Source organism: Clinocottus analis, unplaced genomic scaffold (assembly GCF_023055335.1).
Source record: "Clinocottus analis isolate CAN_PGR_092001 unplaced genomic scaffold, fCliAna1.0.p SCAF_3, whole genome shotgun sequence".
In the NCBI taxonomy this organism is placed as follows: Eukaryota; Metazoa; Chordata; class Actinopteri; order Perciformes; family Cottidae; genus Clinocottus; species Clinocottus analis.
Genome location: NW_027176042.1, coordinates 20,090,311 through 20,102,595, shown reverse-complemented (window position 1 = coordinate 20,102,595; position 12,285 = coordinate 20,090,311). Strand labels below are relative to the sequence as shown.

Below are 12,285 nucleotides of genomic sequence, written 5' to 3'. Positions count from 1 at the left end.
AGTTGTTGAGCTATTTCTGTCTAGACTGAAGTGGCGGACAGACCAACCCACCAACCAGACTATGCTATAGGGACAGACTCTGCCGTCCCCATAGCATGGTCAAAGACATTTTTTCCAGTTGAATAAACACAACACAAACAAACTGTAGGGTTTGTCTGAATGAAAGAGTGATCGGTATGTGTGCCACATGGCTGGTTCTGCTGACGGAAGCAAATTCCAGTTCATCCACTGTTTTTTCCATTTGGGTATTAGGGTTTTTAAAAACACCACACACAGGGAATTTCAGCTGGGCAATTCAAACCATTGTGCCATACCCGTCTGATGATTTTAGAGTTATACAAGGTCAAGTGGTCGTATATAATTCACAGCATAATTAAGCTTCCAGTTATGTGGGTTTATGAGTAGAGCCATGCTTGAGCATATAGATTTTTGTAGACAGGAATGTTTTTCATTCATGAGATGGAAAAATGGCACTTCTCTGAAAAAGAAACTAGACAAATATACACATATATATATATTCCTTGGGTCGAAGGAAAAGAAGCCATTGACGCTGGTAAACCGAGACATACACAATGGACGAAAAATCCCAGAACGGACATTCTGTCAGCTGACTTGAAGGTTAAACAGGGTGTCGGGTTGTCAGAAGTTGTGCAAGCTTTTCCTCAAGGTGATAGTAACTCAGCTGTTTGCAAACAGGTTTTTCATTCACACTTCTCCCCCCATATAACGAGCTGGAACTCATAAAGTTCAGTCCACTTCTGCCCCAAAGGCCACACCTCCTCCTCAAAGTTGATTCAAGGTTCATCATTTCATGAATCCTGTTAGGCAATAGCGTCCCAAAGGCATAACTCGATATGGGGAGTCGTGCAAATGGAGAGCAACCCTGTTGACTGACGAAGTGAGGCAGCCCTTTACAACTTCATGATTTAACCGTCTTTCTATTTTATATTTGACTAAATGTGAGAAGCTGTCAAAAGCCGCGCAACCAACAAAATAAGACCAAAAGGGCTCAGTTACATAAAGTAAGTGTCCTAAAATATATTTCTTTCATCAACACGTGTACTTTTATGAACCGTCACTGACAGAATATCTGTTTAAATAAAGTGAGGAGAGAGCGATGTCACCGGGATCCACATGATGAACTCATGCTACATTCTCCCACTCTGAACTGCTGTGCTATTAATAAGCTCCAGCTGTCTTCCCAAATTCCCTTTGAGAATGGGAAACTACACGTATAAGCTCTTCTTCGGGATGAGACAAAATGACTCAACAGCTCAAGTCTCACTGCAATTCTGCCATTTGGTGGCTCTTCCGTGCGCCATGTGTCTGATCTGCGTGGCTCACCGATAATCCATTTAATAAGAGGCGGCGCATCGGCAATCATGTGCCTTCCACAGTGACACAGTGAAAATATCCAGGGGTGACATTGTGGAGCGTCATAACCTCGTGTGAGTTCAGTAAACAGAAAGCTACAGTATAGTTCGACACAGCATGTGATTAAGTAAAGCACGGCTTAGTCAGAGAGTTATTTAGAGACTTCAGCTTTAATTGTGTTGCATTCAGAGTATCCCTGCCAGAGTAAACATAATACGTCTGGCAGTCACACACACACACACACACACAGGAGGATAAATAATGACGGCGACAAACAATACGCACTGGGATCAACCCCCACATTGTAAACTGACAAGCAGAGCAGCAGCACAGACACGCTGCGTAACAAAGACACAATAACACAGGCAGGTACAATAAGTACCAGAACAGACAGCGCGGACAGTTATCACTGTATCCACAACAAGCGTAAGGATAACTGCTGTTTTGTCTCAAAACATTCATGATTCAGGCAGTTTCAGCTCAGTAACTTTGAACACACCAACACATACACAACATTGGTGGAATCAGAAAGGGGTCAGGTAGGTGCTCTGGCCAGGGTACGGGTAGATGCGTCTCACTGGTTTGGTACACCGAGCTCTGCCCACGCTGGCCCTGTGCGCACACTCATCGCTGTCGGTCCTGCAGGCCCCGCAGTGGCAGCTGAGAGCCACCGGGTAGCTGAAGACGGGGTTGGAGTCGACGGGACAGCCGGGCAGTATTGCCGCGCGGTATTCCACCTTGTCGTAGGTACAGCCGGTCTGGACCAGGAAGCGAGGGCCGACTATCGTTCTGATGTTGCTGTCCTGCTCGTCCGAGAAAAAAACACATGAATCAACAATACTTTTAAATTCCTTAAGAACGCAACACTTTATTTACTGGTCTTGTTTCCAAAGAAAAATGTAAGAAAAAAGGGTAAAAAAAAATTGTGTTTTCTTTTTAATCTTAGGTTAAACTTGACCTAATGTCAAATACAACTTTCTAAGAGCATAAATAATATGAACCTTAAAATTCTGTTATTTTTCTGTATGAATTGTATTTTCAGTGTTCTTTCAATTCCATCTGAATATGAGATGGAAACCTAGAATGGTGGATCTCTAATGAGGGTACGCGTACCCCATCGGCGACGTTTTTTTTATACAGATTTAAAATGAGCATCCATAAAAAATCATTCAAAAAATTCAATAAAATATCGGTGCAAGTTCATAAACTGAATTGTGTATATTCCGTATTAAATCAGACACTAATGCGCTGTCTATTGCATCTTTTTTTGAACCAAAATTGCTTTGCACTGGTCAGGGGGTCCTCGGCTGAAACAAATATTTCACAGGGTTACATCACTTAAAACAAAAAGGATGAGAACCACTGATCTAGGAGATACGCACCCTCGAGTAGCAGAACCCCATGCAGATGGTTGTGTTGATCGCGACACAGTAGTCACACTCGGGCCTCTCCACATACAGGGTGAAGTCAGTGGGAAAACACATGGGAACAGCTGGGCTGAACAGAAGAAACAGGAGCCAACAGGTGAACACTGCGGTCTCCATGTTCAGCAGTGCTGTGTTTTCCCCCAATCAATTTGGGACCTGAGTTGGAAGAAAAAGACAAAGAGACAAACTTACAACCAGATATCACGGAGGATGAATAGTTTAGCCTCTTAAACATCATGTGTTCGCCTCCGCATGTGTGGGTCACCTGCTCGAGATGGTGCGCGCTGTGGGCCTGATGGTGCAGCGAGTCTGACCAACATCCCCGCCGAACAGTATTTATGCAAACGTGTTATAATCCGAGGTAGCAGTTATCTTGCATCTGTGACGAACAGGAAGAAGTGAAGTCCATTATGTGGATGACATGAATAAATGATTCCCTTCATGGACAAAGTCCATGCAATAACCAAAGAAGTTGTTTCTGCAGCAGCTGCAGGCCTGTCCCAAAGTCAGTCCAAAGCGGCCGGTCCACTCGGTGTCACAGACAATTAAAGCTTTCTATTTCTGCAGGGAAGAATGCATATTTCGTAAAGAGCTTACATTTTAACCCGAGTTTAACCTCATCTTCCAAAAACAAACCTCATCCATCTCTCATCTGGGTAAAAATTAACTGAATGGAAAGCACGCCTAAAACAATGAAACCCCTCAGAGCACTACACGAGCGAGCATGCCTCAAAGATGCTTTGTGCATTCATATCTAAACACTAAATACTTTAGATACAGACTCCAAGCTTCTAGCAAGTCTGTACCTGGATTTCAAAAGTGAGGAGTACAATTTTCTCTCCATTACTGCGAGGCTATACACTGATTTCGATTTCCTTATTTTTGTTTAATAATTGTCAGAGAAGAATGCTTACCTAGAGTATCGGAAGACAGTGAATGGGTGTACTCAGTCTTTGTTAATTTAAGTAGCTCCAGGCTTCTCCCAAGCTCTCACTCCCCTTCACAAACATTAACGTGCATCATTTTACATTAACTTTCTTAGATTTCACTGGAGCTGAATGATAATAAAAGATAAAAGATGTGCTAAGAAAAGCAAAAATTTCGGACCGAGCATAACGGTTCAACCTGCCCTGCCTCATTAAACTCCTTACAAAACAAACCCCTCACACTGAGTAACCTGGAGTTGTGTAAAGACTCCTGGATGAGAATGGACACATCCAACAGCAGGCCTCCAAACAAACCACAGTATCTTTTACAATCACTTAAATTACACCTGGCTTGAGTACTGAGTGTCCTTGATGGATTATTAACTAAAGTGAACCAATCTTTATAGTTTGCAGAAGACGTCAGACTGCCGACACATGCAGGAGATGTTCAGCGGTCGAAGTATCTCATTCTTCTCCTTCAGTCAGAGCGACTGCTGATAGTTTGAATGGAAAAGACGAAAACAACAGAGGACTACAACCCTGAACTCTGAAGATTTAACTTTTCTTTGTTGATGGTATGAAGGGAAACTTTTGTATTATGAGTGCAGCTGATTTACAGACGTCTCACGTTTGACGACGTCTGAAAAGCACTGAAAAGCAATTTTTTGTCCGTCTTCAGTGTTAATCTTTTGCTCTCTGTGTTGGTATATGTGCGACTGGAGTTGAGGTGATACATAAGCATACCGACAGTTCCGAGAGAAGAGACTTGTTGGAAAACTGAACTAAGCATGGTTGGTACAGGTGGCCCCGTGGCCACTTTCTCTGTGTGGGATTATGTGGTGTTTGCCGGAACAATTTTGCTGGCAGCGGGCATCGGGCTTTTCCAGGCCATCCGGAGCCGCAAGGAGACCAGCAGCGTCGAGTTCTTGCTGGGTGGACGGCAAATGACGGCCGTGCCAGTTGCCATGTCGCTCACTGCCAGCTTCATGTCCGGCATCACAGTCATCGGCACACCGACTGAGGCCTACCGGTTCGGAGCTGCCTTCTGGCTCTTCGGCTTCGCCTACGCCATCATGTCGGCAATCACTGCTGAGATCTTTGTCCCGCTTTTCTACAGACTGGGGATCACCAGCGCCTACGAGGTGAGAACATGGCTGTACACAGTTATTGTTATTATGCGATATCAATAAAGCAAGCATGCTCACATAAATACATGACTATTGCAAGGTAATGTGGCTAAGGATTCGCTCAGTATAGGAGATCTAAAATGACCTAAATGGGAGTTAAAAACAGTAAACAAAGAAACAAACGCCATTAATATTTCGTTAATGTTAAACTAAACCAATGTGTGTTAACAGTTTATTGATGTCATCCCTAGTATCTGGAGATGCGCTTCAGCCGGTCCCTCCGGATACTTGGGACCTCAATGTACATCGTACAGACGGTAACTAAAACATGCTTTCAATATGCAACTACGTTTTGTGTTTAGGTAATTAAAAAACAAAAAGTACAAAACCATGAATAACGGAACAAGCATCTATTATTAATACGGTGAAAAGCAGGCCTGATTCGAGATAAAGAAGATGAACATGAATCACGCTCTCGTTGTGTTTCCACCTCATCAACTAATGGCAGCATCTGTTTTCAGGCCCTCTACACCGGCTTGGTTATCTACGCTCCGGCTCTTGCACTAAATCAAAGTGAGTCTATACACAGGCTGTAGTTGCATGTTTAAATAGTACTTTGTGTCACACTAGAGTTTTCCACAGATACTCGTGTTATTTTTAATGTCATTTTTCCTGAATTTGCCTTCTCTTGCGTTTGTCTTAAAGACAGATTGACCCTAAAGCCAAAGAGGTGACCAGATTTGTTTTTCTTTCTAAATACAGGGAAAATGCATTGCTTGTATAAAGTAAAAAAAAAGATGGATATATACCTCATTTCAGTTACTAACACTGTCAAACGTTGTTATGTCTCAGAAGGTTTATTTTCAAATCGTAACAGAGCTTTTATTTTGTAATGACATAGTCACAGGACTTGATCTATGGGGAGTGCTGGTGGCGACAGGAGCGGTGTGCATCGTCTACTGCAGTTTGGTTAGTATTGTGCATTCTAGAGAATATTATGTACTGTATTAAATGAATGAGCTGTGTACCAAAGAGTTTACAAGAGGTCTCTAATGCATACAAACAGACTCAAATCCTTAAGTCCAAGCATGCATGCGTATTCCTACATATATTTCTGTAACTGTTCATTATGATTTTACACTTAAATATCAGCATCCACATCCAATCTGCTTGCTAAACTAATGCAAGTTATTCTCCGCATGGTAATGTAGAATTGCACGCATTTGAACAGCGTGAGCCTCATCCGGCTCTTAATTGGAAATACTTCACAAAAGTTCTCGTGAATGATAAGCATGGATTGTGTTTCAGGGCGGTCTGAAAGCGGTAATCTGGACAGACGTGATACAAATGGTGATCATGCTGGCAGGTTTCGTGGCGGTTATAGCCAGAGGGGCAGTACTGCAGGGAGGCCTGACGAAGATTTGGGAAGACGCCGGCCAAGGAGGCCGACTAGAGGCGTTTGAGTATGTTCACAGGCAGAGTTGTGTTTCTCAATCAGGAATCAGATCCATTAGTTTGCAGCCACATAAAAACTAATTGGCATAGCTTTCCTCTAATTGTTTGAAGGGAGATTCACTGGAAAAGTGCCGTCTCACACTGCCAGATGTTTGTCCCCAAAAAATTCAACACATTTACACCTCGTTGGCTTTGATCAGTTTTGACCCAGATCCTCTGAAGCGACATACCTTCTGGACCATCACTGTCGGCGGCAGCGTCATGTGGGTGTCGATCTACTCCATCAACCAGTCCCAGGTGCAACGCTACATCTCCTGCAAAACCCTGGGACATGCCAAGATGTGAGCGTTCCTGACACGCAAAGCAAACAGTACATTATTGGCTGTGGGCCATGACCTGTGCACCAACAAGTCTTCCTTTTCTTCTTCTTCTTGTATCTCCCAGGTCTTTGTACGTGAACATGGTTGGCTTGTGGCTAACCGTGAGCCTAGCTGTGTTTTCTGGCCTGACCATGTTCTCCATTTACAAGAACTGTGACCCATTTGCAAACGGTGACGTAGGCACCTACGACCAGGTAACCGCAGCTGCAATTGTCTATTTACTCATAATCATCGGCATTGCATGGACCTTATTCTGTTTCTTGTGTAGCATAGTATTGTCGTTAATACTACAAATCGCTTATACTTGCAAACCAGATGCTGCCTTACCTTGTGATGGATATTTTGGCAGACTACCCCGGCATCCCCGGCTTGTTTGTGGCTGCTGCATACAGTGGCACCCTGAGGTGAGGCCTGAGACGACCAAGGAAAATATATCATTTTAAATCAAAATACAAAAAAAAAATGCAGTAGATAAGTTGCGACGGAAAGGAAAGATTGAGCTGACAATACCTGGGTTATGTTACTGCTTGTAAAAAGTCCACGCCATCGGGATCTGCAGGTTATTTTGAGACTAATGTTATCCGTAATCTATAATCTGCTATTCCAATGAATCACACTTCCTGTTCCGTGGAAAGACTTAATAGATTACTGTTTGTTTGCAGCACGGTGTCTTCCAGCATTAACGCCCTTGTTGCCGTCACCGTGGAAGACTTTATTCTTCCGCTGTGCAAAAACCTCACAGAGAAGCAGGTGTTCTGGATGAACATGGGCCTGAGTAAGTTTAAAAAAGCACCTTCACGGTCGCCCACAGAATGAGTAGGCATCAGAAAAGCGTAACGTTTTGAGGGACAAACTAATACTAAGGAAAGACAGTTTTGAACCTTTCCATATCTCATTGATTAACGAGCTTACTGTACATTCTGATCATAAATAGCACAGTTATCATCATACAATATGACTCATCAAGGTTCACTAGATAACAGTCGACACCAAGAGGACTGTTATCTTAACGTGTTACTAGAGGTAATTAAGTGCTGCCAGTTCCACTGGACAAGTTACAACATTACCAGAACTGTTTAACACGAGATAGCCTGATAGCCCGAAGACTAAACGAATTCCTTATTTGTGCAGAGTTTTGACAACTTTACAGTGGCAAAAAGTGCAAAGAGTGGTTAATACTTTAATAATCATCAGTTAGGCTTACGGAGAAAAAAACCTGCACGGGCAGGATCGTGTAGATTCCAAGAACTTCTTTTTTGGGATGGTGAGATCAAGGGCATGGCGCAATTATACAAGCATTAAAGGAATTCCTGATGTTCTTATTCAGTACAGCGTAGTCCAAGATGACAAAGAGCAGGCCCATTGTAATTACAACAACATTGGTTGTGTGTTTTATTAAAAAACATGCAAATTGATGTTGCCAGCGGGCGGGTCAGAAAACCGTTGGCTGTCTAGTATTCTCTTCAGGTTCTCCCCCCATGAGGTCTCCCGGTGTAACCTGCATATTCCAGGCACAGCTGAACTAGATATCACTTGCTCGAGCGACCCAAAGTGGACTTTCAAATGGGTCGCATCTAAGTCTTTGATTTCAAAATGTCCCCATTCAGTTCAAGTGGGGGGGGAGGGAACAGGACAGCTCTCCACTTTTGAAAGAAAATGTGTCCACTTGAGAAAGAACAGAGTTTGCTGGTGGTGGAGAACCCAGGACTCCCTCTCACCATAGGGGGAAGCCTTGTAATCAGGGTCCTCTTCAACGCCCTCAGTCTCAGACACAATCTCCTCCACGTCACAATGGCGGAACACCTTTGTTTAGAAGCATTTCAATTGAAGCACAGTACAATCAGAGAGCAAACAAGGCGCAGAGAGAAATGGTTTTCAAGGCTGCTGCTGTACAAACTTTGATATTTTTGCTCCTCCGCTATGTTGGGTGAACTATCAATGTCCTCGCAGGAGCCATATTTCACCCACGTCACGCTGATAGTGCCGTCAATATCAGCCAAAACAACATAAACTACTGTGTGTGAAATGTGAGAGCAAAACAGTCTGAGGTCACATTAATCCAAAATATTACTGATGCGTACAAGGCATTGAAAACATATATTGAGCCGGTTGTTCACTTCAAATTAAGAAAAATAGATTTCTAAAAGAAAAAATCAAGCATTGATTTCGGGACGTTACACATGAAAGGGGGTCGCCAATGACAATAGGAGGATTAAAATTATTTATTTAATTTAGGTTTGTGCTAAAGGTGACACTTGTTACGGGACAATAAACTTCCGAGCTACTGCAGTCAACAGTAGTGATTATTCACTACGGTCATAAAAAGGGTCGACCAGCCACTGCCGCAACTATCCTACTTTTAGTTTATGTTTAACAGCTCCCAAAGGCCCACACCTAGCAACTACAACTATGGAAATATTTAGGGATTTTGTAAGGTTTTTGAAACAAACTGAGTTTAATGCTTTTTGAAAATACTGTTCAGGGCCTGCAGATGGGAAAGTAAAATCAAAATGCATTGATTAAAAAAAAGCACTATTTTGCAAAGCAAAATTCAGACCTGAGTTAAATCTATCCCATGAGAAACTTGAAATATGTATGAGAAGTGAAGAAAAACTTGAGCTAACCCGCCATATCATTTTCCCCAAAGAACATTTGGATCTGCAAGCTGTTAAGTGATTACATTAATTCTGTTAATAACGTTGGTTGGCAACATTCCCCCAGGTGTATTCTTTGGTGTCCTGTGTATTGGGATGGCTGGAGTTGCTTCAGTGATGGGGAGCGTTTTGCAGGTAATCACCATTCACTGATCAGACTGCAGTGGCTCCACAGCACCACCCAGAGCTGAATATTAAGAACTACAAGCCTCCTGAAAATGTTTCTGTTTTCAGGCAGCTCTGTCTATATTTGGCATGATTAGCGGGCCTCTCCTCGGTCTTTACCTATTGGGCATGCTATTCCGCACATCCAATTCAATGGTAAGTATTTTGCGTTTCACACGCTCTGATGAAGAAACCTCAACAATAAAAACAGCTGTGACACATCCAGGAAGTAGTTGCATGTGTACTTTGCAGGGAGGACTTGTGGGAATGATGCTAGGTCTGGTGTTGACTCTGTGGGTGGGGATTGGAGGCCAGATTTTCCCACCGACAGATGAAAAGACAAATCCTCTCCAAGTCAGCACTGTGGGCTGCAACAGCACAATGGGCCAAAACTACACAACGGCAGCTCCGTGGACCAGTGCGGTGACCCTGACCTCACAGCCTGAGTGAGTCTTTTTACGTCTAACAAAGGTCCCTCTGCTGTCAAATACATTATTTTGGCCATTGCAAAAGAATACAAAGCACAACAATTTGACAAAAAACTTGATTCTATAAGGCAATTCATCGGGAAAAGTAGAATCTTAATAAACCATATGTAGTAAAAAGGAACACATTCTGCCGTCAACGTAAGAATGCTCTCAGAGGGAATGCTCCAATACTGTATATGCACTAGACGCATACACGTAATTCAACTTAATCAAATCTGCAGCGCACAATTGTTATTCTGGAGTACATTTCAGAAATAGATTTTATTTATTTATAAATTTTAGGCTTTAAATGAGAAGATCCAAAAACACTCAGTCTAGCTGTACATGTAAAGGAGAAGGTGGTTGAAAATATAACCTGTATAACTTTTCCTTCACAGAACAAAACTCACATGTCCCAGGAACATGTGGACCAAATAACAAGTTCATAGCACCTTTATTTATATTTGTAATCATTTTTTATTGACGATTGCCTAATTTTTCGCCAGATTTTGAGCCAATTTTCAGGATCTCCCCGTGGTACCTGTTTTTCGTTTCATGAGAAGTTCTATAGGGTAAAATAAAAGAAAAGTACTTCAACTCGCCTTGTATTGTTGTATTTGAATATATTTTGATGAGAAGTATATTTTATCAGCCACATTATATCGGGTGAAATTCACCCGACGTTAGTGTGATTATTTTGAACGTTAGTGTTCTAGGGTTAGGCAAAAATGCCAAATATCCTATGGCCTCTAGTTCTACTTCCTAAAATGATTCCCTTTTGTGTGTCAGTGTGAGGCCGCCTCTGGCAGACTCCTGGTATTCTTTGTCCTACCTCTACTTCTCTCTCTTGGGTACTTTGACCACAGTCGTGTCTGGTCTGCTGGTCAGCGTGATCACAGGTGAGACGTTACATTCCGACCTCTACTTCCGCTGTGGACACACATTAACCCTTAAATGATCTGCATATGTGGCATTATAACCTAAAATATTAACTCTATTTATTTTAGGTGGATGCAAGCAAGAAGAAATTAACCCTGATCTATTTGTGAGAATGAGCGACCTGGTCTGCTTCAGTTGCTGGAGTAAAACAAAGGTAGGCGATAATTGCTAGTAATGTGAGGATATATTGCAGATAGATATATAGATTTTGTTGTGTTTTTAATGGTTTGTTCTCAACCCTCTACAGGATTCAGACGTCACAGAAAAGGCTGCCACAGACTTTCATTTGAAAGCTGACAATTCAACATTCAAAGACTTTGATCCGATGAGTAAAGATGTTGAAAAAACCACCAAACTGTGAAACTACAAACTGCGCTCTAGCGGCACGTTTTGTTTCCGTCATGAAGACATTAACTTTTTTATAAACATACATACGACAAGTCACAGATGTTCTGCTGCTACGGCCGATTTGATTTGCAAAAGAAACAACAATTTGTAATTTCATTATTGGCATATGACTATTTATATTAATATGAATTTTGCTTAAATCAAAATACAAAGTCTATTTAAATTTTAAATGAAGAAAGAGCTTGACAACAAGTGATAAAGCTTGGCACAACGAAAAGAGAACTTCAATAGAATAATATTCAAGTTCAAAAGCTTGCCTATTTATGTTGCTCCCTGAGGATAAAACAAAGAAATATATGGAAGAATTTTGGTGGAGATTTTTAATAAATGAATGAAACCCAAGACATTTCAGCTATTGTGGTATCAGCAGAACATTAGAGGGGAAAGCTTTTAAAATAGCACAAGGTTACCTCCTCTTTTGCCCCACTATAACTGAGCCGCTCCCATTTCCTGCTTAGCAGCAATATGGCAACTTGACTATAATTGCCCCTTTGTTCATCTGTTCCCCCTGACAGCGGCTGCTAGCTGTATATTCTGAACATTGTCCTCCTGTATTTCATGACAGGCACACTATAATACTGTCTGACAGTTGACACAATGTGTGATAGCATTACTGTCTTGAAGGAACAATGGTCATCTGTTTTTGAGTATTTGTTTAGTGGCTATTTATATCTGGGCTTTTTTTTTATCTAGAAATTGTGCACTCTTTATGAACTACCTAATAAACATGTTGTACAAAGTTTAACTATGTTGATTGAATGGACACATATACAAGGACACACATTGAGCGCAATAAACTCCAGTGGGTGTGTTGTGACCTTTGTACCTTTGCGAGCGGGAATGCAAGACATTGTAGCCAAGAAAAATTAATTTACAATGTAGTTAATGCCTTGACAATGCAGTTCCTCCTCCACTCAGGGCTGTACATCTATTTGAACTGGGTGAGAAGGGACGGGAGAAGGG

The 12,285-nt window shown here is 42.0% G+C and overlaps 3 protein-coding genes across 4 annotated transcripts in view; 2 read left to right on the top strand and 1 right to left on the bottom strand.

Annotated features, from left to right (window-relative positions):
* The window catches only part of tspan2a (tetraspanin 2a), a 356,749-nt gene that overhangs the window by 23,185 nt on the left and 321,279 nt on the right, over nt 1–12,285 (top strand). The window lies entirely within an intron of this gene.
* Nucleotides 1,612–5,921, bottom strand: tshba (thyroid stimulating hormone subunit beta a). 2 transcript variants are annotated; one of them, XM_068595012.1, is made up of 3 exons: nt 3,067–5,921; nt 2,757–2,957; nt 1,612–2,177 (listed from the first exon to the last, which is right to left on the bottom strand). In XM_068595012.1, the coding sequence occupies exons 2-3, from the start codon at nt 2,916–2,918 to the stop codon at nt 1,899–1,901; spliced, it is 441 nt and encodes a 146-aa protein (XP_068451113.1). In that variant the 5' UTR covers nt 2,919–2,957; nt 3,067–5,921; the 3' UTR covers nt 1,612–1,898. The 2 variants fall into 2 exon arrangements, with proteins under 2 accessions (XP_068451113.1, XP_068451114.1); XM_068595013.1 differs by having other exon boundaries at nt 2,757–3,180; nt 4,756–5,921.
* Nucleotides 4,226–12,119, top strand: slc5a8l (solute carrier family 5 member 8, like). The gene is made up of 15 exons (XM_068595014.1): nt 4,226–4,869; nt 5,106–5,171; nt 5,376–5,427; nt 5,756–5,823; nt 6,163–6,317; nt 6,510–6,650; nt 6,754–6,883; nt 7,005–7,093; nt 7,352–7,464; nt 9,411–9,478; nt 9,578–9,664; nt 9,761–9,954; nt 10,765–10,874; nt 10,983–11,068; nt 11,162–12,119. The coding sequence occupies exons 1-15, from the start codon at nt 4,516–4,518 to the stop codon at nt 11,273–11,275; spliced, it is 1,827 nt and encodes a 608-aa protein (XP_068451115.1). The 5' UTR covers nt 4,226–4,515; the 3' UTR covers nt 11,276–12,119.